The sequence below is a fragment of the Malus domestica genome, chromosome 17, assembly GCF_042453785.1.
Source record: "Malus domestica chromosome 17, GDT2T_hap1".
Taxonomy (NCBI): domain Eukaryota; kingdom Viridiplantae; phylum Streptophyta; class Magnoliopsida; order Rosales; family Rosaceae; genus Malus; species Malus domestica.
In genome coordinates, this window is record NC_091677.1 from 3,147,030 (window position 1) to 3,149,465 (window position 2,436).

The 2,436-nt window shown below is 40.2% G+C and overlaps 1 protein-coding gene across 1 annotated transcript; it reads left to right on the forward strand.

Annotated features, from left to right (window-relative positions):
• Nucleotides 1-662: 662 nt before the first annotated feature.
• Nucleotides 663-2,436, forward strand: LOC103425828 (AAA-ATPase ASD, mitochondrial-like). Its single transcript, XM_017329692.3, has one exon. The coding sequence runs from the start codon at nucleotides 709-711 to the stop codon at nucleotides 2,176-2,178; it is 1,470 nt and encodes a 489-aa protein (XP_017185181.2). The 5' UTR covers nucleotides 663-708; the 3' UTR covers nucleotides 2,179-2,436.

Genomic DNA, 2,436 nt, shown 5'->3' on the forward strand with positions numbered 1-2,436 from the left:
ACTTTAATTTTTCTTATCAATAAAATTTTCTCGTACGATCTAGGTTCCATGGAAAACAAAAGGTTTGTTTTATTTTCTTTGTTTATCATACATGGTTAATTGCTTTTGTCACTTGATTCATAAGCTCTGATTAATTACCCTTGATTATTAGGATAGAGCTTCAGTAATATGTCATTTAGTAATATGGTATATTTCACTCCACTTGTTTGGAAGTTTTAGATTAGAATCTTTTGAATGAGGTGAAGAACAAATAGAATTTGCTACAAAAGCCGGCTAACAGGGGTATTCTTGTCGAATTTGTTACGAAAGTATTATAACAAGAAAATTGTATGACTTAGATTAGATCCCATTCTTTATGTAAATATATCAATTCTTCAACAAAAAATAAAAAAAATCGTGATATAAAATGTAATTTTTAAATGTTTTTTATGTGGATTTTAAAGAAAAAACAAATTTGTCCAGCTCACCCAACTTTGTCGTTACGTCCCTCCAGAACCTCTTCTTTTTCATGGCGGGCCGCCTTTGGAGAATTCCACCGAACTTCCTCTTGCTTTCCTTTAGTCAATTAAATATTGTAAACAACTGAAACTTATCTTCCAAGTAACGAGCATCTCCTCCCCTATATAAAACCATGTCTTTCATCGTAGCAGAAACAAAAAAAACCTAAACCTTCAAGAGCTTCCGAAAACCCTTCCGACGAAAACGAAGATGATGGGAGAAATGTGGGCTCAAACGGGCTCGGTGATTGCGAGCGTGATGTTCGTTGCTGCCATATTCCAACAATACCTTCCTCGCCAACTTCGGTACCATGTCGAAAGATACACTCAAAAATTAGTGAGCTTTGTCTACCCTTACATCCAAATCTCTTTTGATGAATTCACCAATGATTTTCGCAAGCGAAGTGAAATCTATTCCGCCATCCAGAGCTATCTCAGCGCGAAGTCTTCCACCCGGGCTAAGCGGTTAAAAGCTCATGATGTCAAGGACAGCAAGTCTGTAGTCCTTGGCATGGATGACAGTGAAGAAGTGACTGATGAATTTCAAGGCATTAATCTTTCATGGGCTTCGAGGAAACGAACGAAGAATCAGACTTCATTTTCTTTCTATCCTCAGGCTGATGAGAAGAATCATTATACGCTGACGTTCCACAGACGCCATCGAGATATCATCACGGGGTCTTACCTTGATTATGTGATAAAAGAAGGGAAGGCGATATCGGTGAGCAACAGGCAACGAAGGCTCTATATCAACAATCCTACACAGAATTGGTACTCCTACAGGGGGACAAAGTGGAGCCATGTAGTGTTTGAGCACCCGGCATCATTTGAAACCCTAGCAATGGACCCGAAAAAGAAGGAGGAAATCGTCAATGACCTCATCATGTTCAGAAAGGGAAAGGAGTACTATGCAAAAATCGGGAAGCCTTGGAAGCGGGGTTATCTACTTTACGGGCCACCAGGCACTGGAAAGTCTACCATGGTTGCTGCCATGTCTAATCTCATGGATTATGATGTCTATGATCTTGAATTAACGACGGTGAAGGACAACACTGAGCTGAGGAAGCTACTGATTGACACACCGAGTAAGTCTATACTTGTGATTGAGGACATTGATTGCTCGCTTGATCTTACAGGACAGCGAAAGAAGAAGAAGGAGAAGGATGAGGAGGACAAGGAAGAAAATAAGGATCCAGTTCGAAAAATGAGGGAAGATCAAGAAAACACACAGAGCAAGGTCACTCTTTCGGGGCTGCTAAACTTTATCGATGGGATTTGGTCAGCTTGCGGAGGGGAGAGACTGATCGTGTTCACTACTAATTATGTGGAGAAACTTGATCCTGCGCTCATTAGAAGAGGAAGGATGGACAAACACATAGAGTTGTCCTACTGCTGCTTCGAAGCATTCAAAGTGCTTGCTAGGAATTATTTGGATTTGGATTCACAAGAGCTGTTTGAAACGATTGCTCGTTTGTTGGGCGAAACCAATATGACTCCTGCTGATGTCGCTGAGAACTTGATGCCTAAGTCAGTTATACCCGATTCTGAATCTTGTTTGAAGAACTTGATCGAAGCTCTTGAGGCTGCGAAGGAGGAGGCAAGAGTGAAGGCCGAGGAAGAAGCAAAATCAAAGGCAGAGGAAGAGGCAAAACTGAAGGCAGTGGAAGCGGCAAAACTGTGATAGGTTGTATTATGTGCTTAGTGTGTAAATTAGAATGGTTAGGATTGTGACATGTGTCAAATTGTTGGTTGATGTGTAAAGTTAGTTGACATGTGTCATATTACTGGTTGATGTGTGAATTTAGTTAACATGTGTCATATTGTGATTGGTTGGTGTGTAAAGTTAGTTACAACTGTATAGGATGGTATAACCTATTGATGTCACTTTGGCTTGTAATCATTAGCGTGAAAGAAGTAATGAAAAATAGTTATGGAGCTC

Coding starts and splice junctions, on each gene's coding strand:
- LOC103425828 (XM_017329692.3), top strand. CDS start 709: ATGATGGGAGAAATGTGGGCTCAAACGGGCTCGGTGATTGCGAGCGTG.